Source organism: Furipterus horrens, unplaced genomic scaffold (assembly GCF_987537825.1).
Source record: "Furipterus horrens unplaced genomic scaffold, mFurHor1.1.pri manual_scaffold_7, whole genome shotgun sequence".
NCBI classification, from domain to species: domain Eukaryota; kingdom Metazoa; phylum Chordata; class Mammalia; order Chiroptera; family Furipteridae; genus Furipterus; species Furipterus horrens.
Window position 1 is genome coordinate 49,645,569 of NW_028327177.1, and position 26,344 is coordinate 49,671,912.

A 26,344-nucleotide genomic window follows, 5' to 3' on the forward strand; every position below is an offset into this window, starting at 1 on the left:
GAAAGCATTTCACTCCAAATTATCAGAGTTTAATTACACCATCTCTACTTTTTCTAGCATATCCTAACCTACACAGCCACATGATCAAGTGAATACATAAAGAAAATCATGAGAAAAATAAGTGGTACAGATATGATTTTTTTTTTTAGCACATTAACTTGGGATAAAAAAATCCAGTAAATCAGAATCCATGTAATGTTATGAACATTACAACATTTGGAAATTAGTCTCTCTGGAAAGACTATACTTTGCAAAGATGCCATTGAATTAAAAAGAAAAATATTACATATTTTTCATGGAATGCTACCAAAAAAGCTATAGTAAGATTGCAGTTGGAAAGCCCTTCCAATGAAAGTCATACCCAGCTTGGGGGAACATCTTTTAAACAGGCGTAGGGGAGTTCTTTTGCATTTTAGAAATGAACATTTAGAATTGCTTTCATAAAAATTCTGATTCTAAAGTTTTTAATTGTGTGCATTTAAGAATATTTTAGTTGTGCTTGATTTTGAAAATTTTCAGTTGTGTTCCTTTAACAATGAATTTTCTAACACTTGCATATGCTGGACTATACAGTTGAGTCTCTGAGATAGGTCTTAGGAGTTGAATTTGAATTTATGTCACGTAGATGTAAATCCTGCTGGTCTCAGAGGGAAAGATGTGTCTAAAGAGGGGCTCTGCCTTGCATGCTGGTAGATGAATTCCTAATTCAAAAACAGATGTGGGGTAGAATGATAGTATATGCAAAGCATCACTGCATGCAAATTGAGAATATAAATATGGGTTAACTACACACTATTCACATGGGAGTGAAGCCTACTTAATATTCTTTAGTGTCATGAGTACCCAATGGAAATAATGTGTATTTTACCAGTAGGTATCAAAAGAAAGTGATACATTGTGGATAAAATTGATTTGTAATCTTTGCATTTGAAGTTTGGTGTAAAATATCAATCCCGAGTAGGTTCTCAGAAATGTAGCACAGGTCAATAAAACACAAATATTGTTCCCCAAGTGGATATGCAGTGAGGTATCTAAAAAGAGCTAATATGCTCTATTTACACACCATGTTTCATAGAATTACATGGTATATAATTATATAGATCTGAAGGAACTTTAGAAATTATATGATCTCTCCCACCACCATTTTATAGCTGAATACTACAGCAGTCAAGAATCAAATCTCAGCCCTGGCTGCTGTGGCTCAGTGGATTGAGTGTCGGCTTGCGAGCCCAGTGTCGCTGGTTCGATTCCCAGCTAGGGCACATTACCAGGTTGCAGGTCAGGTCCCCAGCTGGGGGCGCAAGTGAGAGGCAACCACACAGTGATGTTTCTCTCCCTCTCTTTCTCCTTTCCCCTCTCTCTAAAAATAAAATAAGTGAACAAACAAACAAATAAAAAAAAAAAAAAGAATCAAATCTCATCTCCCTTTATCAGGTGCGCCTCTCCCCTTCCTGATAGTCAGAGGAAAACCCAATCATTGGTCTTAACTCATTCCCATTGATATCACAGGAAAAATTGAATCCATTGCAGTTTTCAGCACAGCTGCCACCTGAAAGGTCAAGAAATGCTTCTCCCAAGTGATTCTCTTGGATTAATCATGGAAGAGAAAGTGGGAAAAGCATAAGATTTGGAAGGTGAAGTCATGAATGTGAGTGCAGACATTTGCTGCTTAGTAGCTGTGTGCACCTGGGCAAATCTCCCACCTTCTCTGAACCTCAGTCAGTTCATCTTCAAATGGAACAATAATATCTACCTTGAGAGGCTGATGAGAAGACTGGACAGTTTAGTATGAGTGAATGTGCTTGGCTAAGTACAATGGCACTTAAAAAGATTTAGTCATTATTCTCATCATTAAATACTATTTATTAAACCACCAAATAAGCTCAGCATACCATTAGGCCTTAAGCAAGGCAGGAAGCAGGGGGAAGACAAAGGGCTTCTTTCACATTGAGGGTTTTATTTCCCACGGATTCCATTTTTACCAGTTGGTAATCTTACTCACAAAATTCATTAAGTCAACCTGCCTCAGCAGTGAAACTACTCACTGTGCTTTACCTGGTAACTTCTAGTAAAGTCTTATCTTAGTATTTTGAAACAATTCACTTTGGATTTGCCTCTTCTGACTTCTGAGGTACTAAGCTCTAACATTAATCTAGAGCAGCTCTGTCCAACAGAAAAATAATGCAAGCCATATACATCATTTTAATTTTCTGGTAGTGACATTTAAAAAGTAAAAAAAAAAATTAATTTTAATAATATATTTTATTTATCCCAATATATCCAAAATGTTCTTCATTCAACATAATATAAAAATTCTCAAAGACATATTTATCATCCCCTCTCCCCTTTTTTCCCTAACATAAGTTCTCAAAATCCCCTGGGTATTTGATACTTACAACACACCTCAGTTGCAAACAGCCACATTTCAAATGCTCAATAGCCATGTGTAGCCAGTAGTCACCATACTGAAAAACCAGGCTGGTGGAGAGGCTGGCAGGATGACCACACCTACTCATAAAGCAAACAGAAAAAATAACTTAGTAACTCCCCATGGAAACACTTAAGGACACTAAAGGAAACAGTCACATCCTGGCACATACATGAGGAAAGAATCTAACAAAAGTGGCAGCATAGCAACACCAGCAGTTGTACGAAAGGGAAATTAGAAAACTATTACTGTGAGAAGAAGCACTTCTGGGAAGGTCATCCTTTTCTGTTTTGTTTAATGCGAAATAAGAAAACTACACAATTAGATATTTTATAAGGTATCATTCTCATTATCTCTTTATTCTATAATGCCAACACTGGCATATTTGGTCACATTGGTTAATGTTAATATTTCTCACTTAGAAGGATAAATGATGCAATATGAAGTCAGGTTGAACCACCATATTTTTTCCCATGGTACAGCCTGCCTTGTTGGCCTTATGGGTCACTGTGAGGAGCTGAGTTGCATGAAGCAGGGTAGGCATTGTAAATCCTCCCAGTCTTTTATAAAAAATACCCTGCCAACTCCTGGCCAGAGCCTGCTCTTGCAGGCCTAGGGGCCTAGTTCCATTTTCTTCTATTCCTCCCTTAGTTCCTCTTTTCCAATGTAGATACAGAGGATCCTTGGACTATTAGACTAAAGGCGAGGGTGTGGGATGTGCAGCTGCCTGACCTCCTGCTCCGCTAACCCTCACACCCAGTGCTAGAATGGCCTTTATTCATTCTCATGACTTTTTTTTTTTAAGGAAAGTATGGATAAGAATGCCACGACCAGCCCAGCTCCACGTCTCTCAGCAAAGACTGCAATCCTTCTGTCTTGGTAAAAGCTGCAAGCCCTGCAGTACTCTCCTCATTTTCTATCCTTGGTGTCTGGTTACTCTGAACCCAACAATTTCCTTAGTGTGGACCTACACTGAGAAGGTCTGGCATTTCTCTCACCGCCCACTATCTACACCATTTCAAGTGAGAGAATGGTACAAGGTCTGAGTACACAGTGTAAAACTGTGACGCGGGCAACCAATATGGTGGGTTATTTTCTTAAAGATCAGTTGTGAACAACAAAACTGTAAAGTGACAGGTTTTTAATAAAAAATTACTAAACTCTTTTCTTTACCAGTGGAAAATGTCATAGTTTTCTTTATAGTGTCATCTATAAGGTTCCTACATGTGTAGTGTACCTGCTACAATTTCTAAGCACCAGCCCTTAATATCATACTGGGTGAGCTAACATTGGTGAGAAAGCCAGTTAAAATGTCAGGATCAACCATATTCTCCATTAATGTCCAGCTCAATTAGCCTGCCCTCACCATTGCAGCTAAAAGGGATTGTTTCCTCTTCTAGAGTAGAGCAGATGCTATTTTGTTTCTCAAACTTTAATATTTGCCACTTTTATGCTGATGAGGTCCTCATCAAGTTCCCTGAGCATCCTTATAACCAGTGTTTTGAACTCTGCATCTGATTGATTGCTTATCTCCATTTTGTTTAGCTCTTTATCTGGCATGTTAATCTGTTCTTTCATTTGGGCCACATTCCTTTGTCTCTTCATTTTGGAAGCCTCCCTGTGCTTGTTTCTATAGATTAGGTAAAGCTGCTATGATTCCCTGCCTTGGTAGCATGGCCTAATGTAATAGGTGTTTTATAGGGTTCAGTGGCACAGCCTCCCCTATCACTCAAGCTAGGTTCTCATGGTTTGCCCTTCCTGTGGGCTGAGTATACCCTCCTCTTGTTACTGAGCCTTGATTGCTATTGGCAGGTCAATGGGAGGGGTTTACCCAGGCCAGTCAGCTGAAAGGATAGGCTGTGACTACTGACCACCAACCTCCACCCTCCATGGATGATCAGCTGTGCGGGGGCAGGGTGGTGGGGCTCCAATCTTTCCACTGGGTACATTGGCACTGGGGTTTCCTGTGTGATGAATGCGAAGGTCAGCCCTGACCTGCATTCTGCCTAGTGCTGCCCTTCCTGAGCTATAAAGCAATCTGAAATGGCTGCTACTTGTGCTGGACTTGGAAATTCCTAGGCAAAGCCAAGCTATGAATCTAGGCTCCTGGGGCTCACTGAAGCCAGCTGTTGCTTGTTTGAGAGGATTTAAGGAGTTGTAAGCATGATCTGCCATTCATATGGAAAAGTCTAACACCTTGTGTGGGCCCATAAGTTGGGTGGGACAGAGTCTAAGGGGATCTCCAGGGCAGGGAAAAAAGTGTTAGCCAGGTAGATGGAGTCTCAGGTATGGGATCCACCTGCCGGCTCTGTGGCTCTGTGGCTCTGTGACAGGAGGAGTCAGAAACAAAGGATTCACTAATTGAAATAAAGAACAATTTATAGGCAATCAACAGTACAGTGGATGAAGTTGAGAATCAAATCAATGATTTGGAACATAAGGAAGCAAAAACCAAGCATTCAGAACAACAAAGAAAAAGAATCCCCCCCAAACAAGGAGAGTGTAAGCAGCCTCTCTGAAAACTTCAAGCAATCATACAGGTGCCAGAAGGAGAAGAGAGAGAGGAAGAAAGTGGAAATCTGTTTGAAAAAATAATGAAAGAAAATTTCCCTCATTTGGTGAAGGAAATAGACATACAAGTCCATGAAGCACAGAAAGTTCCAAACAAGTTGAAAGCAAAGAGGCCCACTCCAAATCACATCATAATTAAAATGCCAAAGGTTCAAGACCAAGAGAGAATCTTAAAAGAGGCAGAGAAAAGCGAAAAATTACCTACAAAGGAGTTCCAATGAAACTGTCAGCTGATTTCTCAAAAGAAATTTTGCAGGCTAGAAGGGATTGGCATGAAGTATTCAAGGTGATGAAAGGCAAGGACCTACAACCTAGATTACTCTATCCAGCAAAGATATCATTTAGAATCGAAGGGCAGATGAAATGCTTCCCAGACAAGGTAAAGGTAAAGGAGTTCATCCATCATCACCAAGCCATTATTATATGAAATGTTGAAGAGACTTATTTAATAAAAAGAAGATCAAAACTATGAACTTAAAAATGGCATAAATACATAACTATCAACAATTGAATCTAAAAAACAAACTAAGCAAACAAGCAGAATAGGAACAGAACCACAGATATGGAGAACTTGGGGACTGTGGCTAGTGGGGAGGGAGGTCTGGAAGAATGGGGGAAAAGGTGAAGGGATTAAGAAGTACAAATTGGTAGTTACAGAATAGGCAAAGAGTTGTAAAATACAGTACAGGGAATGTAGTTGCCAAAGAACTTTTATGCATGACCCATGAACATGAACAAGGGAGGGGAAGTCACTTAGGGAGTGGTGAATGCTGGATGGAGGGGGGCAAAGAAGGAAACATTGAGACAACTGTAATAGCAAAATCAATAAAAATAAAATAAATATTTTAAAATCCACCAGCTGGCAAAAAAAAAAAAAAAAACACTTTAATAATGTATTCTAATCCCTTAGGGATTGTGTTCAATGCAAGTCATGATTCATTACGTTTGGATGGGCCTGAAAATCAGCATTCATGAGACACCTCCAGAAGATGCTGATACTGTTAGATGCAGATTTTTCTTTGAGTTGCAAGGCAACAGCTCCATTCTAAGGATGTCATTACACGTTTGTGGAGTATGAATATGACTTGCCTCATTTCCTAGACAGTGAGAGCATATGCTTTTAAAAATACATTCCTTACTATGATTTTAAGCTGTGTTATGAAATCTACAATTAAAAGACTATCATCAGTCACTTATTTCTTTGTCATGCTATTTTCAGCAACTGATTAGAGTAATCAAGCAATAACTCAGTCAGTGCACTACTAATAAATCTGCACATATCAACAGTATCTGAGTAAGCACCTGCCTTCAATCCCAGCCCTCTGCCCTTCCCACGTGGAATGAGAAGTTGACCTCCAGTCTTAGGTCTACTATCAATATATGACTAGGCAGAAATTATATAATCAGAACATAAACAAAACAAATTTCCCTTTCGTTTTACATTTTGAAGCATAAGCATCGAGATTTGCTCCTGTGAAGCCCTTGGATTCAGATTCTTAGCTACATGTACAGTATTATTAGCAAGGTTGTTTTTAGCCCTCACTCAGATTCCCATTTGTGATGACATACCTTTCTTGGCCTTCCCCTCTGACCGCTGACTTCTTGCCAACTTCTGATCTGTGTGATAACACAAGAGTCTCAGGTGATGCACCCTCAGACTGCAGAAGCCACTGGTGCTCCAACATCAAGTTGATCCCATAAACTGACCATTATTATTACAACTCAAGTCATGCCTTCTTGGCCCCTAGAACAAAATCATGTAATAAAAGCTTGGCCTAGCTGTTGAAGTCCTCTTTTATGCTTTGCTGTGATATGTTTTCTAATGGGGTCAACACAATTATCACACTCCTATACCAAAAGATTGAAAATCACCCTCTAATATTGAGATAAAATTCTCCATTATTGTTAGTTTCTCTAATGTCTACATTTTTCTCCCTCCAGCAAATAAATAAATTATACTTACAATACCCCTATCTTCTATTGGCAGAATACAAAACAGGACTCATAGATTCCTAGACATCTAGACATGCTTCCTTAATAAAAACTTCAGAATCCCCCTTACTCGTCTGATTGAAAACTTATTTTAAAGTAGGTATTGTATCTCTAAATAATTGTAACTATTAATTACTTTCCAGAAGTACAAACACAGCTAATATTTATGTTCTCATTACAACAGTGTTAGGTTACCTGTTCCTGTCTACAACTCAATTTTTCAAACTCTACCACTACTAAGTGAGGAGAATTCCCACAGGACATATGTGACTGCTACTCTTTTTATTGTTCAAATATGCTTTATTAATTATGCTGTTATAGTTGTCCCAATTATTTTCCTATGTTCCCCTCCACCCAGTAATCCTCCGCCCTCCAGTCGTCGTCACCCCCCCTTAGTCCCTGCCCATTGGTTGTGCATACAGTTCTTCTCAACATCTTCCTATCTACTCCACTCCCTCCTACTATGCTTCTTAATTCCTGTACCATCTCCCTCCCTTTGAGCTCTTCCCCCTACCCACTGACCTCCCACCAAAATGTTCTCCATAACTACAATTCTTTTTGCACTCTCATTGCCTATTTAACTTACCTTTGTTTCAATACCCTAGCTTCTGCTGTTGGTTGTTGTGATACAGTTTTCATTTTAATGTTCATAATTTTGATCCTCTTTCTACTAAACAACTCCCTTTAACATTTCATATAACAATGTCTTGGATCTGATGAACTCCTTTAGTTTTACTTTGTCCTGGAAGTACTTTCTCTGCCCTTCTATTCTGAATGACACCTTCACTTGATAGAGCAATCGTGGTTGTAGGTTCTTGATTTTCATTACTTTGAATATTTCTTGCCAGTCCCTTCTTGCCTGCAGAGTTTCTTTTGAGAAATCAGCTGACAGTCTTATTGAGACTCCTTTGTATGTAATTCTCTTCTTCTCTTGCTGCTTTTAAAATTTTCTCTTTATTTTGAATTTTTGACATTTTGATTATAATGTGTTTTGGTGTGGTTCTCCCACACCAAAACTGGGTCCAGTTGTTTTGGAACTCTCTGTGCTTCCTGGACTTGTAAGTCTATTTCCTTGCCCAAGTTAGGAAAGTTCTGCTTCATTATTTTTTCACATAATTATTTAATTTCTAGTTCTTCTCCTTCACCTTCTGGCAACCCTATTATTTGGATGCTGGCCCACTTGTAGGTGTAGTGTTGTGTGTAATCGAGCGACACTGAGGTAATTCTGGTGGACACAATTATTGGATGAATGGGGGGCTGCCGCACTCTCAGGCAGATCAGCCAAGAGCAGCGCAGAAGTCCATTCTTTTATTGAGTCTAACATGATACTAAAAATAGATTAATGAAAACAGGCTCAAGGTAGAGAATTTTACAAACTTTACAGAGCATAATCATTATCTAAAAGTTAAGCAAAATAACATATGTTGAGGCTTTAACTTTCTAAAGATTTATAGCTTTGTCTTTAGGTCTGGTTTCAGACAAGAGTTATCTATAAGGCAAGGAGATGGAGTACTCAGCAAGGTCTCTTTGCACGCAGGATACCATGGCTCAGCAGCCTGATATAGCTTTGCAGCTGCAGGAATCAGCAAGGCCAGCTCGCTTACCTGAGAAACAGGACACCTGGGCTGAAGGACATGTCCTTCCTCAAGAGGCCTGATTTCCTCTAACACCACTTATAGTTGTCCCATAGGTTTCTGAGCCTCTCCTCATTTTCCTCACTTCTCGTTTCCTCTTTCTGCACTGGTTGACTGTTTGTTCCCTCCTTATGTTCCAATTTATTGATTTGATCCCTGGTTTTCTTTCCTTTACCACTAGTTTCATATGTGTTTTCATTCATTTCAGCCTTCATTCCTTCCCCATCTTGTTTAAGATCTGCTGTTAGGTCTGTAAGCATTCATATAACCAAAGCTCTAAACTATACCTGAGAAACATTTTCTACCTGCTGAGATGTTAGATTAGATATTTGCTGTCTGGTCAGCTGCATCACTGGGATCTCTATCATGATCTGTGTCTACCTGACAGTTTTGTGTTTACCTTTGCTTCCTGGGCAGGGCTGTCACACCTCCTATTCTATAGGGAATGGAGTCCTGTGCACTCATCACTACCAGGTGACCCTTCTCATCACACTGTGGTGTGTTGTGTGGAGGTGGAAGTCCAAGATGGATTCCTACCATTCACTCTCTGCTGAGAGACTGGGAGCCTCCTCCTCCGTACCCACACCCTCCGGACCTAACAGTCCAAGGTAATGGGTGTCTGCCTTCCCTGGTGTTGAAATCACGTGCTGACATGTTTGGTCTGCAGCCGGGGGTGCTCCCCAGGCTCATCTCACCTCCCCTTACATATGGGTGTTTGTGCTTACCACCAATCCGCCACCATCGCCACAGCTGCCGACGCCAGCATAGCTTGACTTTTCCACCCCAGCTTTTTCCCTCCTACCCGTCCAGACAAGCACCACTTCTTTATAACTTCATACGTTGGACTTCCATATATGTAGCTTTATTTTATGGAACTTCTGGTTATTTCTGTTTTTGCAATAGTTATATTCCTGTGACTCCTACTCTTAACAGTAGTACATTCCCTAGAAAAATGAAATCCTATGATACATATTTCCTAATTTATGTTATAACAACAGAACCAAGTATTGTAAGTCACTTTGGGGAGTGTTCTGGAACTGACCTATATTTTAAAAAATGATTGTTATTAATTTTACTTTTGTAAAACAGGAAATTAATTGAGGAGCTGAAAGTCTATCAAAACAACGTAAGTCTTTACATATTCTTTCCCCTGTCTTCCTGAAGGATCATTTCCTCACTGTTATGTTTTATTGACACAGTGATTATGCTATGTGAACTAATGGTGGACATTATGAGGACCATTTTGTTAATGTCACTGCTATAACTACCTTAATTTCTGCTACTAAAAAACGACCTAAATATTAAAGAATTCAGCCCAAACCTAATATCATTATTCATGACTATTTTCTAAGCTACAAAAAGAACTCAGATTGCTTTTTACATGGATGAAATCTTCCAGATTGGTTGTTCAGAAAGGTGACTTTGTCTTTCTTAAATAGAATATAATTGATGGGAAGTCAAATCAAAGTCATCTCAAGTCTTTTTAGACTCTTATACACTACAGACCCTACTTTTTTATATATGTATGGTTTTCTGTTTGCTTAATCCTCAACCACCTAACAGCCCACTGCTCTGCTTATTTAAAGGATTCCCTTGACAAGAACACATGACATATGCATAAATTAAACAACAAAAATGTAGAACTGGGCTGATCAAAGCTGACGGAAGAGTAAGTGGAAGCTACACTAACTTCCTCCCAGGACCAGTCTGGGTTTAAAACTTAATTTTGGAGAAATCATCTTGAACAACCACCCGAACACTAGCTGGAGAGAAGTCTTATAACAACGGAGAGACAGAAAAGGCCACTACATCACAACGTGACCGGTAGGGAGTGCGGAGACGCGGAAGGGCTGGCTGGGCTCCGAAGGGTGGCAGCTAAACGGACTGAGAAACAGCTCAGCAGCCGGGGGTTCCCCCTGAGACGGGCAGGGTCTAAACCCCCAGCTGGGCTTCCCAGCCTACAGCAACAGAGTGCAAAGTAAAATAGTATCCTGCTGGGAAAAGCGAAAAGCCACAGGGTTTCTTGCTCGCCGGAGAGAAACAGCAGGAGAAAAAGAGCTCTTAAGTGGATCACATATGAAAATCTTTTGGCCCCCACTTACCCTGGGCTCAAGTAGAGGGAAGGCAGAGAGGACTGGAGACACTTGGGAAGAGTTTGGTGGGGTGGCTTTGAGGGGAGAACTAGGGGAGCAGCCGACTGGGTCCCAGTGCTGACTCATCCCCAGTGCTGCAGGCAGACCATTCCCCTCCAAGTGGCGTCAGCCTGAGGGGAAGCAAAAGCCCTGCCTACAGGACTTAAGCTATCACACCCACGGTCCTTAAGCCTGACGACTAATCACAGATTGAACAGATTAACAACTAAAGAAAACAGACAAAGGCAGTAGATCCCTGGAAGTCTCCAACAGCCTGCCTCAGGCCAGACTGGTAGGTGATCTGACGCCACCAGGGGCAGATCCAGGAAGTGCAGATCATTCTAAGAAGCACCAACAAACAATAGGAGTCACAAAAATGGGAAGACAAAGAAACAAACCCCCATCAAAAGGAAAGGTAGAATCCCCAGAAAGAGTGCTAAATGAAATAGAGGGGAGCAAATTATCAGATATGGAATTCAAACCATGGATTATGGAGAAGCTCAGCGGAAACTACAAAGAACTCCAGAAAAACTACAAGGAACTTACTGAGAATTACACCAGCATGGAAAAAGACATATAAGCTATCAATAAGAGCCAGGAGGAAATGAAGAATATAATCTCTGAATTGAAGAACAAAATAGAAGGAATTAAAATCAGGTTAGAGGAAGCAGAAGATCTGATCAGCGAGCTGGAGGACAATGTAGACAAAAACTCCCAGACAGTTCAACAAAATGAAAAAAGACTGAACTAGATTTCAAATGTTCTAAGACAGCTGCAGGACAACATGAAACGTAATAATATCCGTATCATAGAAATTCCAGAAGTAGAAGAAGAAGAGCAAGGAATAGAAAACCTCTTTGAAAAACTAATGACAGAAAACTTCCCTAATGTGAGGAGAGAAAGAGTCATGCAAGTCCAGGAAGCACAGAGGGTCCCAATGAAGATAAACCCCAACAAACCCACTTCAAGACACATCATAATTAAAATGGCAACATTGAAAGACAAAGAGAGAATCCTAAAAGCAGCAAGAGAGAAACAACTAATAACATACAAGGGAGCTCCAATAAGTCTATCATCAGATTTCTCAGCAGAAACACTACAAGCCAGAAGGGAATGGCAAAAAATATTCCAAGCAATGAAAAACAAAGACCTACAACCAAGAACACTCTACCGAGCAAGGCTCTCATTCAAAATGGAAGGTGAAATAATGAGTTTCCAAGACAAAAGAAGGCTAAAAGAATATATCTGCACCACACCAGCATTGCAGACATGCTAAAGGGCCTGCTTTAAGAAGATGAAGAAACAGAGACAGAGAGGAACACGAGTACAAAGTGGTAAAATGACAATTAATAAGTACTTATCAGTAATAACCTTAAATGTAAATGGATTAAATTCTCCAATCAAAAGACACAGGGTAGCTGAATGGATTAGGAAGAATGACTCACATATACGCTGTCTACAAGAGACCCACCTTAGAACAAATATCTACACAGACTGAAAGTGAAGGGATGGAAAAAAATATTTCAAGCAAATGGACATGAAAAAAAAGCTGGGGTAGCAATACTTACATCAGACAAAACAGATTTGACAACAGAGGTCATAAAAAGATATAAAGAAGGACATTTCATAACACCCCATTGTCAACAATGGACAGATCTTCGAAGCAAAGAAACACCAAAGATATTGAGGAACTGAACAACACTTTAGATCAAATGGACTTAGTCGATATATATAGAAATTTTCACCCCAAAGAAGCAAATATACATTCTTCTTAAGTGCACATGGAACATTTTCAAAGATAGACCACATGGTAGGACACAAAACAAGCCTCAATAAATTCAAGAATATTGAAATTATATCAAGCATCTTCTCAGATCACAATAGCTTAAAATTGGAAATCAACCTCAAGAACAAAACTCAAAAACATTTAAACTCATGGAGAATGAATACCATGTTATTAAATAATGAATGGGTTAACAATAACATCAAAAAAGAAATCAAAAAGTTTCTGGAAACTAATGATAATGAACACACAGCAACCCAAAACCTATGGGATACAGCGAAAGCAGTCCTGAGATGAAAGTTCATAGTAATACAGGTCTACCTAAAAAGCGAGAAAAATCTCTAATAAAAACTTTAACCCTACAGGTACAAGAACTATAGAAAGAACAACAAGCAAAGCCCAGATCAAGCAGAAGAAAAAAAAATCATAAAGTTCAGAGCAGAATTAAATGACATAGAGACTAAACTAACAATTCAAAAGATCAACATAAGTAGGAGCTGGTTCTTTGAAAAGATAAACAAAGTTGACAAGCCTTTAACCAGACTCGTCAAGAAAAAAAGAGAGAGGACCCAAATAAACAAAATCAGAAATGAAAGAGGATAAATCACAACCGATACCACAGAAATACAAAGAATTGTAAGAAATTATTAAGAACAACTGTATGGCAAGAAATTTGACAACCTAGAGGAAATGGACAAATTCCTGGAAACATATAGTCCTCCAAAACTGAATCTAGAAAAAGAAGAAAGCCTGAATACACCAATAACAACTAGTGAAATTGAAGCAGTAATCAAAAAACTCCCGGCACACAAAAATCCTGGACCAGATGGCTTCACAGCTGAATTCTACAAACCATTTAGGAAAATACTAACTCCTATCCTCTTCAGACTATTCCAAAAGATCCAAGAAGAGGGAAGACTCCCAATCTCGTTCTATGAAGCTAGTATTACCCTAATTCCAAAACCAGGTCAAGACACAATAAAGAAAGAAAACTACAGGCCAATATCGCTGATGAACATAGATGCTAAAATCCTCAACAAAATATTGGCAAACCGGATCCAGCAACACATTAGAAAGATCATACACCATGATCAAGTGGCATTCATCCCAGGGATGCAAGGATGGTTTAATATTCGCAAATCAATAAATGTAATACACCACATAAACAAAATGAAAGACAAAAACCAAATGATCATATCAATAGATGCAAAAAAGCATTTGATAAAGTACAACATCCCCTTGTGATGAAAGCTCTCAGCAAAATGGAAATAGAGGAAGCATACCTCAACATAATAAAGGCCATGTACGAGAAAGCGGAAGCCAACATCGCACTCAATGGGCAAAAACTGACAGCATTCCCTCTGAGGTCAGGAACAAGACAAGGATTTCTACTCTCTCCACTCTTATTCAACATAGTCTTGAAAGTTAAAGCCACAGCAAGCAGACAAGAAAGAGAAATAAAAGGCATCCAAATTGGAAAAGAGGAAGTAAAACTGTCATTATTTGCAGATGACATGATAGTGTACATAGAAAACCCTAGAGTCCACAAAAATCTACTCGAACTAGTAAGTGAATTTGGCAAAATAGCATGGTACAAAGTCAATATTCAGAAACCAAAGGCATTTCTGTACACCAACAATAAAATATCAGACACAGAAACTGAAAGAAAAATCCCATTTACCATAGCAACAAGAAAAATAAAGTACCTAGAAATAAACTTAACCAAGGAGTTAAAAGACCTATACTCAGAAAACTACATAGCACTGAAGAAAGAAATTAAGGAAGATACAAATAAATGGAAGCATACACCATGCTCATGGATGGGAAGAATCAACATCATTAAAATGTCCATATTACCCAAAGCAATTTATAGATTCACTGCACTCCCTATTAAAATACCAATGATATTTTTCACAGACCTAGAACAAATACTTCAAAAATTTATATGGAACCAAAAAACGGCCCGAATAGCAACAGCAATTTTGAGGAAGAAGAACACAGTAGGGGGAATTACAATACCTGATATCAAACTATACTACAAGGCCACGGTAATCAAAACAGCCTGGTACTGGCATAAGAACAGACATATAGATCAATGGAACAAAATAGAGAGCCCAGAAATAAACCCAGGTCTATATGGTCAACTAATATTACAAGAGGGAGGGAACATCAAATGGAGTGAAAAGAGCCTCTTCAACAAATGGTGTTGGGAAAACTGGACAGGGACATGCAAAAAAATGAAACTAGACCACCAATTACACCATACACTAGAATAAACTCAAAATGGATCAAAGACTTAAATGTAAGCCGCGACACCATAAAAGTCCTAGAGGAAAACATAGGCAGGAAAATTTCAGATATCCCACGTAGCAACATTTTCACTGATATATCTCCTAAGGCAAGGGAAATAAAGGAAAGAATAAACAAATGGAACTACATCAAACTAAAAGGTTTCTGCGTAAAGAAAACATCAGCAAGATGAAAAGGAAACCAACCATATGGGAAAATATATTTGTCAATTATATCTCAGACATGGGATTGATCTACAAATATATAAAGAACTCATATGAATCAACACCAAGAAGACAGACAACCCAATTAGAAAATGGTCAAAGGATCTGAACAAACACTTCTCCAAAGAGGACATACAGAGGATCCATAGACATATGAAAGAATGCTCAACATCACTAGCCATCAGAGAGATGTAAATAAAAACCACGATGAGATACCACCTCACAGCAGTCAAAACGGCCATCATCAACAAATCAACAAACAACTTGTGCTGGAGAGGATGCGGAGAAATGGGAACCCTGATGCATTGCTGGTGGGAATGCAGACTCATGCAGCTACTATGGAAAACAGTGTGGAATTTCCTCAAAAAACTAAAAATGGAACTGCCTTTTGAACCAACAATTCCATTGGTAGGATTATATCCAAAAAATCCTGAAACACAAATTCAAAAGAACCTATGCACCCCTATGTTCATAGCAGCACTATTTATAATAGCCAAGTGCTGGAAACAGCCTAAGTGCCCATCTGTAGATGAGTGGATCAAAAAACTGTGGTACATTTACACAATGGAGTACTATGTAGCTAAAAGAGAAGGAACTCCTGCCATTTGCAACAACATAAATGGAACTAGAGAGAATTATGTTAATGAAATAAGTCAGTCATCGGAAGAAAAATACCTTGTGCTGTCACCTATTACAGGAAACTAATGAACAACACAAACAAATGAGCAAAATTGAACCAGAGCTATGTAAACAAGAAGTAGACTAACAGTAAGAAGGGGGGAGGCGGGAGGGAGAGAAGGGGGTAAGAAGGGGAAAGGTCTAGTCAAAAAACATGTATAAATGACCCACGGACATGGGCAACTGAGTGGGGACTGAATGTGGGGGAAGGGAGAGACAGGGTACAGGGAAGCCAGAGGGGGAAAAAAGTGGGACAAGTGTAATGGAAAAAGAAAAAAAATTTTAGTGGGGGAAAAATGAAAATATGAAGAATGGAAATGCCAGGTCAGTGAATATTAGAAGGACAAGGATTTTCCTTCACACTGTATATTTTTCTCCCTATCTGACCCCTCCAGAGTTTGGCATTCTTAGGAAGTAAGTAATGACATAAGTTTCTTGCATAAAACTAATAAGACCAGTTGTTAATAGAGGTTTTTTTTGACCAAGTCTTTGACTGGAATGTCATGCCTAAAGGAGACATGCTTGGGCTCTGGTTGTTACCAAAAAGCCCTGAGGAACTGGGAGTGACTTTCGAAGGTAATAAAAGCCCACGAGATAAAAGACCTGGTACCATGGTTGGTTGTGCGGTCCACAGCAATCTTTCCATGGAAGGAATGAAGGTTGTTTTCCTGAAAAATGGCTAGAAGGGACCATAAGGCACAACGGAAAACCATAAGGACTTGGAAAAGACAGCCGTATACAGGCAAGGCTGAATGCCAGGTATGTGGCTCAGCCTCTGTGCCCTCAAGGGCAGACTGAAGGTCACCCTAAATATTCCTTGCATAAGTTCCAACAAAGAAGAACTAAAGATCATAAGTGACCATTTGCTGCTCCTGTTGTGTTTATGCAAATGAACAGGATAAATTAAAAATGGACTTAATGCAGTCCCTTTAATGACAAGGAGGGTAATCTTAGGGAGAAAAATCATTATTCAAGGAAAATCACAATGATCAGTGGCAGACTATAAAGTAGTGCAGCTAATTGTCTTTAAAGATTCTTTTCATTTAAAATACGTTTTCACTTGAAAGTTAAACTATGTGGTATCATCAAAGATATTTAATTTACAGGCAAGAAGAATGTCAAATGCCTTGCAACTTGATGTCTTTCCAATAAGACAGTCTTTCAGGTTTAGAGACTTGTTTGTGGGTTATGTTACAGAAATTAACATGTGTATTTTGTTTTCAAAGGGCATAAGCCTATGATCTCATTACCTGAGTGATTGTCTGTACCTATAAGCCTCACTTAATCCTGTCTGCAGCGCTGCCTCCTGAGACTCAATGGTTTGGCTGAACTAAGTGACTGGGTTGGTGAAGCATTGAGTGGTCTGTGGGATTTACTTTAAAATTGGTTTCTCTTTTATATCCTAATGACTTGGACAGAAAGAGCCCAGAGGTCTGAGGGAGAGGAAACCTAAAATATTTTCCTCAGCCCAAACTAAGTATAATGGGTAAAAGGGTTTTGGACAGGTGAGATGGGCCTGTGACAGCTTCCTCCAAAGAAGCCCTTTTTTTTCCCCTAATGTGGGACATTGAAAAATTAATCCCTGCCTTTTGTCATCTAGTAGTTATGGAGTGAATGATGTCTTTTAACCCTTTTGCCAAATCTGTTGCCCTCAGAATAGAACAAGGATGCCAGCCTGTTAAACCAAGCACGTTGTTTTCCGGGGACAGCCAACTGACCTGGAGTCTGCACTATCCTTCCCCATGTGGGAAGGCCCCCCTCCCCTCCACACCACCCCCCCTCTTATTAGGGATTTCTGGACCCAAGGGTATGTAGGACGACGACCATGTCCAGCTTGAAGCAGCTAGAGGAGCTTGAGACCTTCGCCCATTGTCCTTTATAAGATTATAAAGAGTCTTAATATCTGAGGGAGGGATTGTTATTTTTTATTGTTAAAATAATTAGTCATTTATTTATTAAAAAAAGAAGAATATATGAAAGGGTGAAGCGGGAGAGCTTGTATGTACAATCCATGGGCATGGATTTTGGGGGGGGGGGTGATTGCTGAAGGAGGGGGGGTGCTGGGTGGAGGGTAGCAAAGGGGAAAAATTGGAACTATTGTAAGAATATAATCTATAAAATATACTTAAAAATGTAGAACTGATTCAAACAGTCTACTTATGAATCATGAAGATAAGGAAATAGTTGATATACTTCAGATTACTTTAAAACAAATACATTTTTTTAATTAAAAAATCTAAAATCTTGTCATGGGTTGAAAATTGTTCAGTTTTGGAAGAGGTCTCTAATATCCTAGAGATCCAGGCAGTTCTTACCAGGAAAGGTTAATGCTTCATTGTCTTCTTCAAGCTGAGTGTAACATATTCCAACTCTTTAAACAAGTATAGCCCCGGATACAGTGTCTGTGTAAGGAGTTTAAATTCCATTTCTAGCATACTAGATCAGTGACAGTGTACCCTAGAACGAGCTTTTAATTTGAAAGCAAATCTGGCTTTGACAACGGCCTTTTAATTGATATAATGCATAGTTTTTTTAAGTATACTTTATTGATTATGTTGTTAAAATAGTTCCAATTTTACCTCCTTTGCTTCCCTCCACCCAGTACCCTCCTTCTCCCACCAACCCCACCCCCCTTAGTTCATTTCCATGGGTCGTGCATATAAGTCCCTTGGCTTCACCCTTTCATATTTTATTCTTTTTTTAAATTAATTATTTTTTATAACGATAAAAATAACAATTCCCACCTCACAGACTTAAGACTCTTTATAATCTTATAAAGGACAATTGGTGAAGGTCTCAAGCTCCTCTAGCTGCTTCAAGCTGGACATGGTCGTCATCCTACCTACCCTTGGGTCCAGAAATCCCTAATAAGAGTGGAAGTGTGGAGAGGAGGGTGGCATTCCCATATGGGGAAGGATCGTGCAGACTCCAGGTCAGTTGGCTGTCCCCGGACAACAGCGTGCTTGGTTTAACAGGCTGGCATCCTTGTATTCTGAGAGCAACAGATTTGGCAAAGGGGTTAAAAGACATCATTCATTCCATAACTACTAGATGACAAAAGGCAGGGATTAATTTTTCAATGTCCCACATTAGGGGAAAAAAAAGGGCTTCTTTGGAGGAAGCTGTCACAGGCCCATCTCACCTGTCCAAAACCCTTTTGCCCACTATACTTAGTTTGGGCTGAGGGGAATATTTTAGGTTCCCTCCCTCTAAGACCTCTGGGCTCTTTCTGTCCAAGCCATTAGGATAGAAAAGAGAAACCAGTTTTAAAGTGAAGGCCACACACCACCACATGCTTCACCAACCCAGCCACTTAATTCAGCCAAACTGTTGATTCTCAGCGATGAAGAGAGGATTAATGAGGCCTATACATACAATCACTTAGATATGAGATCATAGACTTATGCCCTATGAAAACAGAACACACATTAATTTATGCAACATAACCAGTCTCTAAATCTGCAAGTCTATCTTATTGGAATTACATTTAGTTGCAAGGCATTTGACACGCTTCTTGCCTGTAAATTAAGCATCTTTGATGATGTCACAGACCTAGTTAAACTTTCAAATGAAAACAAACTTTCAATGAAAATAAATTTTAAGGACAGTTAGCTGCACTACTTTATAGTCTACCACTGAGCATTGTGATTTTCCTTAAATCGTATTTCTCCCTTAAGATTACCCTCTTTGTCATTAAAAGGACCACATTAAGTCCCGTTTTTATTTATCCTGTTTGTTTGCATAAACACAAGAGAAGCAAATGATCACACATGATCTTTACGTCTGCTTTGCTGGAACTTACACAAGGAACCTTTAGGGTGACTTTCTGTCTGCCCTTCCGGGCATATGAGCTGAGCCACATACCTGCTATTTAGCCTTGCCTGTAAACAGCTGTCTTTTCCAAGTCCTTTGGGTTTTCCATTGTGCCTTAAGGACCCTTCTAGCCATCTCTCAGGAAAGCACCCTTCGTTCCTCCTCTGGAAAGATTGCTATGGACTGCACAACAAACCAGAGTACCAGGCCTTTTTTCTCTTGGACTTTTATTACCTTCAAAAGTCAATCCCAGTTCCTCAAGGCATTTTGGTAAACACCAGAGCCCAGATATGTCTCCTTTAGGCATGACATTCCAGTCAAAGTCATGGTCAACAAAACCTCTATTAACAATTGGTCTTATTAGTTTTATGCAAAGAACCTTATGTTATTACTTACCTCTTCAGAATGCCAAATTCTGGAGGGATCCAGGTAGAAAAAATATATACAGTGTGAAGTAAAACCCTTGTCCTTCTAATATTCACTAAAATTGAATTTCCATACTTTACATTTTCTTTTGTTCACTTTCTTACATGTGAGGTTATTTTTGGGGGGGAGGGGGGTTTGCTAACTCATTTTAAAACTTATTTTGCTTTCATTTTTTCTTCCCTCACTAAAAATTTTTGTTTTTCTATTACATGTGTCCTACTTTTTCACCTATTGCTTCCCCATATCCTGCCCACACCTTCTGCCACAGTAAGTTCCCACACAGTTGTCCATGTCCATCAGTCATTTATACACTTTGACTAAATCCTTCCCCTTCTAACCTCCTTCTCTCCCTCCTCCTCCCCTCTTGTCACTGTTGGTCGACTTTTTCTTTACATACCTGTTGTTCAATTTTGCTCGTTTGTTTGTGTTGTTCATTAGTCTACTGTATTAGGTGATATCATAAGTTATTTTTCTTTCATTACCTGTTTTATTTCACTAAGCACAATTCTCTCTAGTTCCATCCATGTTGTTGCAAACAGTAAAAGCTCCTTCTTAATTTCTGCTACATAGTACTCAATTGTGCAAATGTACCACAATTTTTTTATCCACTCTACTACAGATGGGCACTTGGGCTGGTTCCAGCACTTGGCTATTATAAATAGTGCTGCTATGAACATAGGGGTGCATAGGTTCTTTTGAACTGGTGTTTCAAGATTCTTCAGATATAATCCTAGCAATGGAATTGCTGGTTCAAAAGGCAGTTCCATTTTTAGTTTTTTGAGGAAATTCCACACTGTTTTCCATAGTGGCTGCACCAGTCTGCATTCCCACCAGAAGTGCACCAGGGATCCCTTTACTCCATATCCTCACCAGCACAAGTTGTTTGTTGATTTGTTGATGATGGCAATTCTGACTGGTGTGAGGTGGTATCTCATCGTGGTTATTTGTATCTCTCTTATGGCTACTGATGTTGAGCATTCTTTCATATGTCTATGGACTCTCTGTATGTCCTCTTAGGAGAAGTGTTTGTTCATGTCCTTTGCCCATTTTTTAATTGACTTGTCTGTCTTCTTCGTGTTGTCATAAAACTTCTTTATATATTTTGGAGATCAATCCCTTGTCTGAAATATCATTGGCAAATATATATTCCCATATGGTTTGTTCCCTGTTCATCTTGCTGATGTTTTCTTCTGTTGAGCAGAAACTCTTTAGTTTGATGTAGTTCCAGTTTTTTATTCTTTCCTTTATTTCCCTTACCTAAGAAGATATATCAGTGAAAATGTTGCTACTTGGGATATCTGAAATTTTCCTGCCTATGTTTTCCTCTAGGACTTTTATAGTGCCACGGCTTACATTCAAGTCTTTGATCAATCTTGAGTTTATTCTGGTGTATGATGTAAGTTGGTGGTCTCATTTCATTTTTTTGCATGTCCCTATCGAGTTCTGCCAGCACCATTTGTTGAAGAAGCTCTTCTCAGTCCATTTTATGTTCATTCCCCCTTTTGTAAAATATTAGTTTACCATAAAGACCTGGGTTTATTTCTGGGCTCTCTATTCTGTTCCATTGATACATATGTCTAATCTTATGCCTGTATCAGATTGTTTTGATTACCGTGGCATTGTAGTATAGTTTGGTATCAGGTATGGTGATTCCTCCTACTGTGTTCTTCTTCCCCAAGATTGCTGTAGCTATTCAAAGTTTTCTTTTTTTTTTGGTTCTACATAAATTTTTGAAGTATTTGTTCTAGGTCTGTGAAATATGCCGTTGGTATTTTAATAGGGATTGCATTGAATCTAAATTTCTTTGGGTAGTATAGACATTTTAATGATGTGGATTCTTCCCATCCATGAACATGGTATATGCTTCCATTTATTTGTATCTTCCTTAATTCCTTTCTTCAGTGTTATGTAGTTTTCTGAGTCCATTGCTTTTACCCTTTTGGTAACGTTTATTCCTAGGTACTTTATTTTACTTATTCCTATAGTAAATGGGATTTTTTTCTAGTTTCTATCTCTGATATTTTATTGTTGGTGTACAGAAATGCCTCCAATTCCTGAATATTGATTTTGTACCCTGCTGTTTTGCCAAATTCGCTTATTAGGTCAAATAGTTTTTTCACAGGGCCTATAGGGTTTTCTATGTACACTATCATGTCATCTGCAAATAATGACAGTTTTACTTCCTCTTTTCCAATTTGGATGCCTTTTATTTCTCTTTCTTATCTGCTTGCTGTGGCTAGAACTTCCAGCACTATGTTCAATATGAGTGGGAAGAGTGGACATCCTTGCCTTGTTCCTGACCTCAGGAGGAATGTTTTCAGTTTTTACCCATTGAGTGTGATATTGGCTTCAGGTTTCTCATATACTGCCTTTATTATGTTGAGGTATGCTTCCTCTATTCCCATTTTTCTGAGTGTTTTTATGATAAATGGATGTTGTACTTTATCAAATGCTCTTTCAGCATCTATGGATATGATCATGCCTTTTTTGTGTTTCATTGTTTATGTTATGTATTGTATTTATTGATTTGCGATTATTAAACTATCCTTGCATCCTTGGGATAAATCCTACTTGATCGTGGTGTATGATCTTTCTAATGTGTTGCTGGATTCGGTTTGCCAACATTTTTTTGAAGATTTTAGCATCTATGATCACCAGTGATATTGGTTTCTAGTTTTCTTTCTTTGTTGTGTCTTGACCTCTTTTTAGAAATAGGGTAATAAAGGCTTCATAAAAAGTATTTGGAGTCTTCCCTCTTGGATATTTTGGAGTAGTTTGAGAAGGGTAGGCATTAGTTCTTTCCTTTTTTTGTAAAATTTGTCTGTGAAGCCATCTGGTCCAGGGCTTTTGTGTGCCAGGAGTTTTTTAATTACTCTTTCAATTTCATTAATTGTTATTGGTCTCTTCAGGCTTCCTGCTTATTTTTATTCAGTTTTGGAACGTCATATGTTTTTATAAATTTGTCTATTTCATCTAGGTTGTAAAATGTCTTGTGATATGGTTGTTCATAGTAATTTCTCACAATCCTTTGTATTTCTGTTGTATCAATTGTGATTTCTCCTCTTTCATTTCTTATTTTATTTATTTCACCTCTCTTTTTTTCTTGATGAACCTGGTTAGAGGGTTTTCAAGTTTGCTTATCTTTTCAGTGAACCAGCTCCTGGTTTTATTGATCCCTTGAATCGTTTGTTTAGTCTCTATGTCATTTAATTCTGCTCTGATCTTGATGATTTCCTTCCTGCTACTCGCTCTGGACTTTGTTTGTTGTTGTCCCTCTATTTCTTGTAGCTGAAGGGTTAGACTTTATTTGAGATTCTTCTATCCCTTTGAGGTAGTCCTGTATTGCTATGAACTTTTCACTCAGTACTGCTTTTGCTGTATCCCATAGGCTTTGGGCTATTGTGTGTTCATTATCATTTGTTTCCAAAAAATTTTCATTTTCTTCCTTGATGTCATTATTAACTCCTTCATTATTTAAGAGCATGTTATTCATTCTCCATGAGTTTCAATATTTTTTGTTTTTTCCTTTATGTTGATTTCCAGTTTCAGAACATTATGATCTGAGAAGATGCTTGATATAATTTCAATTTTCTTGAATTTGTTGAGGCTTGTTTTGTGTCCTACCATGTGGCCTATCTTTGAAAATGTTCCATGTGCAGTTGAAAATAATGTATATTTTCTCCTTTGGGGTTAAAAGTTCTATAGATATCAACTAAGTCCATTTGATCTAGAGTGTTGTTCAATGCCTCAGTATCTTGGTGTTTCTTTGCTTCAAGGACCTGTCTATTGTTGACAATGGGGTATTAAATTCCCCTACTATGAGTGCATTGGTGTCTATATCCTTCCTGAAATCTTTCAAAATTTTCCTTACATATTTGGATACTTCTATGTTGGGTGTATATATGTTTACAAGGGTTATATCTTCTTGATGAATTTTTCCCTTCAATATTATGAAATGTCTTTCTTTGTCTCTTTTTATGGTCTTTGCTGTAAAATCTGTTTTGTCTGATATAAGTATTGCACCCCAGCTTTTTTCATGTCCATTTGCTTGAAATATTTTTTTCCATCCCTTCACTTTCAGTCTGTGTAGATATTTGTTCTAAGGTGGGTCTCTTGTAGACAGCATATATATGGGTTATTCTTTCTAATCCATTCAGCCACCCTATGTCATTTGATTGTTGCATTTAATCCATTTAGATTTAAGGTTAATATCGATAGGTACTTATTCATTGTCGTTTTCCCCGTTTGTACTTGTGTTCCTTTTTGTCTCTCTCTGTTTCTTCATCTTCTTAAATCAGACCCTTTAGCATCTCTTGCAGTGCTGGTTCAATGGAGATGTGTTCTTTTAGCCTCCTTTTGTCTGGGAAACTCCTTATATCACCTTCCATTTTGAATGAGAATCTTGTTGAATAGAGTATTCTTGGTTGTAGGTCTTTGTTTTACATTGCTTGGAATATTTTTTGCCATTTCCTTCTGGCTTGTAGTGTTTCTGTTGAGAAGTCTGATCATAGACTTATTGGAACGCCCTTGTATGTTATTAGCTGTTTCTCTCTTGTTCCTTTTTAGATTCTCTCTGTCTTTCAACGTTGCCATTTTAATTTTGAGGTGTCTTGAAGTGGCCTACTTGGGTTCACCTTCATTGGGACCCTCTGTGCTTCCTGGACTTGCATAGTATTTTTCTTATCAAGTTAGGGAAGGTTCCTGTCATTAGTTTTTCAATCAGGTTTTCTATCCCTTGTTCCTTTTCTTCTCTTTCTGGTATACCTATGATATGGATATTAGTACGTTTCATTTTGGCCTGCAGCTCTCCCAAAACTTCTTCATTCTTTCTCAGTCTTTTTTCTTTTGTTGCTCTGTTTAAACTTTTTTCTACGTTTTCCTCCAACTCGCTGATCCGATCTTCTGCTACCTCTAGCCTGCTTTGAATTCCTTCTGTGTTCTTCAATTCAGAAATTGTATTCTTCATTTCCTCCTGTCTCTTATTGATAGCTTCTATGTCATTTTTCATGCTGGTGTAATTCTCAGTAAGTTCCTTGTAGTTTCTATGGATTTCTTTGTAGTTTTCTTTGAGCTCGCTGAGCTCATTAAGCTTCCCTATAATCCATGTTTTTAATTCCATATCTGATAGTTTGCTTTTCTCTATTTCATTTAGCACTCTTTCTCGGTATTCCTCCTTTCCTTTCGATGGGGGGCTGTTTCTCTGTCTCCTCATTTTTGTGACTCTCCTTGTTTCTTGCTGCTTCTTAGATTGATCTGCAATTCCTGGATTTGCCCCTGGTGACATCAGATCGTGCACCAGTCTGGGCCTAGGCAGCCTGTTGGAGACTACCAGAGGCCTACTGCCTTTGTTTGTCTCCTTTAGTTATTGATCTACTCAATCTGTGATCAGCCATCATTTTAAGCACTGAGGGTAGGGCAGATTAATTCCTGCAGGTGGGACTTTTGCTTCCCCTCAGGCTGATGCCACTTGAAGGGGAATGGTCTGCCTGCAGTATGGGGAATGAGTTGGCACTGGGACCCGGTCAGCTGCTCCCTTAGATCTCTCCTCAAAGCCACTGCCCCAAATGCTCTCCAGGTGTCTCTAGTCCTCTCTGCCCTCCCTCTGGTTGAGCCCAGGTTAAGTGGGTGCCAAAATATTTTCACACATGATCTGCTTAAGAGCTCTTTGTCTCCAGCTGTTTCTTTCAGGTCAGCAAAAAGCCCTGTGGCTTTTCACTTTTCACAGCTGGGTCATATTTTACTTTTCGCTCTGTTGCTGTAGGCTGGGTAGCCCAGCTGGGGGTTTAGACTCTGTTGTTCTTGGGGGAAACCCCCAGCTGCTGAGCTGTTTCTCAGTCCCTTCGGCTGCCACCATGGGAGCCCAGCTAGCCTTTTCACATCTCTGCACTTCCTACCAGTCACATTGTGATGAAGCAGCCTTTTTTGTCTCTTCGTGGTTATAAGACTTCTCTCCAGCTAGTGTTCAATTGGTTATTCCAGATGATTTCTCCACAATTAAGTTTTAAGTCCATATTGGTCTTGGGAGGAGGTTAGTGTAGCTTCCACTTACTCCTCTGCCATCTTGAACCCACCCATAGTTCTTTTTAAGCCCGTGAAGCATTGTTTCCAGTTGCTAATCATAGCACTCCAGCTGTGCATATCTTACTACATAAACTATAGATAGCAATTTTGACTTCTCAATCTATATGGTATATGCCTTAGAATTTGTGATATGTTAACATTTTTACCATCAGCTTTAAATACTTAAGATATGTGTTTGTCAAATGATTTCATTGGATTATAACTAAAATTCAAAAATGACACAAGTTGCATTATACAAATAAGCTTAAAATTCTGTCTTCACTTATAAATAATACCAGTTCCTGGGGATTAGA

General features: G+C 38.8%; 1 protein-coding gene across 8 annotated transcripts in view; it reads right to left on the reverse strand.

The window, feature by feature from the left end:
• The window catches only part of LOC150004424 (uncharacterized), a 99,191-nt gene that overhangs the window by 63,689 nt on the left and 9,158 nt on the right, over positions 1-26,344 (reverse strand). For 4 of the 8 annotated variants that reach the window (XR_016512385.1, XR_016512386.1, XM_090283689.1 and 1 more), the window contains 2 exons: positions 6,569-6,616; positions 2,397-2,508 (listed from right to left, as the gene is read on the reverse strand). Coding sequence is in view for 5 of the 8 variants with exons in the window: in XM_090283689.1 (XP_090139815.1) it covers positions 2,426-2,508; positions 6,569-6,616 (131 nt within the window). In the remaining 3 variants the exon portion in view is untranslated. The remainder of the gene's footprint in view (positions 1-2,396; positions 2,509-6,568; positions 6,617-26,344) is intronic. The other 4 variants (XM_090283690.1, XM_090283692.1, XR_016512387.1 and 1 more) reach the window with 3 other exon arrangements.